The sequence below is a fragment of the Penaeus monodon genome, chromosome 30 (genome assembly GCF_015228065.2).
Source record: "Penaeus monodon isolate SGIC_2016 chromosome 30, NSTDA_Pmon_1, whole genome shotgun sequence".
NCBI classification, from domain to species: Eukaryota; Metazoa; Arthropoda; class Malacostraca; order Decapoda; family Penaeidae; genus Penaeus; species Penaeus monodon.
This window is the reverse complement of record NC_051415.1, coordinates 488,356-489,951: the sequence shown is the minus strand read 5'-3', so window position 1 is coordinate 489,951 and position 1,596 is coordinate 488,356. Positions and strand designations below refer to the sequence as shown.

Genomic DNA, 1,596 nt, shown 5'->3' with positions numbered 1-1,596 from the left:
CTCAAGGCTCCGCACTGTAAGTCTAATTTTACATGTAGAAATGTTAACTTGAAAATCAGTGTGGACAGATATTATTCACATGACAGTCTCATTTTATTATGAAGCAAAAATCCAAATCCTCTTGTAAAATGAGCCCGTTGTCTTCTCTCTGTACATAAGGAAGTGGAGATTAATGTTCCGAATGGTGCATCTTGAGAATCCAAAATTCCAGTTGATACTGCTTATGATAACTGTTGCAACGTAATCCTATTTCCATAATTCCACTGCTGTACAGTAATTACAGTGCAATCCATATTGAGCCCAGAGTACCGTAAACTATCCTACGAGGTCCTGTGATCAAACTATTGAACCCGCTTCTTCCTGTAAACAGATGAAGCTGCTTGCGGTGTGCGTTTTGGCAGGTGTGGCGCTGTTGGCCGCTGCCGAGGAAGAGAATGGTAAGATCGGTTGCTTCATATTTGTTTCATAATCTCTAACATGAAGGAAAAAGATATCATATTTTTTTACCTTCACTTTGTTTTACATTCACAACTGGTAGGTAAAGTCATGGCCGACCAACTTAACAACCTTTTTGAATCATTTGGTTTTGCTTTTTTTTCTTGACAATGCACTTACTCAACCACTTCTCCCCTCTACTGACAGCAGATAAGGCTTCCTACAACCCAGTCAACCAGAAGTTTTTCGTGGGCATTTTAAGAACAGAAATGATCAGCACAGCCACCACCACCACCATCGGCGTCGCTGCCACTACTTGCTACAATGGTTGGTCCTTGAAATTAACTACGATCGTGGCAACTAATGATAGAGAATGTTTATCGTAGTGAACACCATAAGAATCTAAGAGAGAGGATAGGAATGAGGTTGTGGAAGCTATCAGTGTAAACCTGTGTGCATCTAAGTGTGTGACATGACTTACACACCTTGTAATATGCCCATCCTTTGCAGCCATCGGATCTACCACTTGCTCCGGAAGGAAGAGGAGAGCTCTGCCCAAACTCGAGCAGATCGATGACAGGTGAGAGCCTTGGTCAACGTGATTTGATAGACAGGAAAAAAAATCACTGAAAAAGTATTCGGCCTTGCTTAGCATGAAATAATATCTTACTTATCAACCGTTTTATCAGCACTGCCGGTGACAACCTCCACGCCTCCCTGAACGCGGCCGCCGACGCCGAGGTCGCCAAGAACACCGCCCAGGAAGGCCCAGGCCGCCTTGTCGTGTGGAGGACGACCACAGTCACCCTAACTTACACGTCGTCCTCCACCGTGTCCGGCACCAAGCTCTCCCTCTCGTACGCCTGTACAGCGTCGGGCATGAACCTTCCACCCAGCTGTTAACCCATCCTTTTTCCTATTCTCCTCGATACCTTGTCCCTTGGCTTCGTAAAGATGGCTTTTTTTTGTGTAACTATTGCTCTATAAGCTTTTTCATTACCATCCCAGGTGATGAAATATTTTTCTCTTATTTATTTTAGTTGTGTATTGTATTGTTTATACAGCTATACTTGTAATAGAAGGACCTTTATTATGTACAGCATGTATCATAAGAAATAAAAATGTATATGTATATATATACACATTCATTCGTATTTCTAT

At 42.5% G+C, this 1,596-nt stretch overlaps 1 protein-coding gene across 2 annotated transcripts; it reads left to right on the top strand.

The window, feature by feature from the left end:
- Positions 1 to 1,511, top strand: LOC119592279. 2 transcript variants are annotated; one of them, XM_037941110.1, is made up of 4 exons: positions 1 to 437; positions 646 to 762; positions 946 to 1,015; positions 1,125 to 1,511. In XM_037941110.1, the coding sequence occupies exons 1-4, from the start codon at positions 371 to 373 to the stop codon at positions 1,336 to 1,338; spliced, it is 468 nt and encodes a 155-aa protein (XP_037797038.1). In that variant the 5' UTR covers positions 1 to 370; the 3' UTR covers positions 1,339 to 1,511. The 2 variants fall into 2 exon arrangements, with proteins under 2 accessions (XP_037797038.1, XP_037797037.1); XM_037941109.1 differs by having other exon boundaries at positions 643 to 762.
- Positions 1,512 to 1,596: the final 85 nt, after the last annotated feature.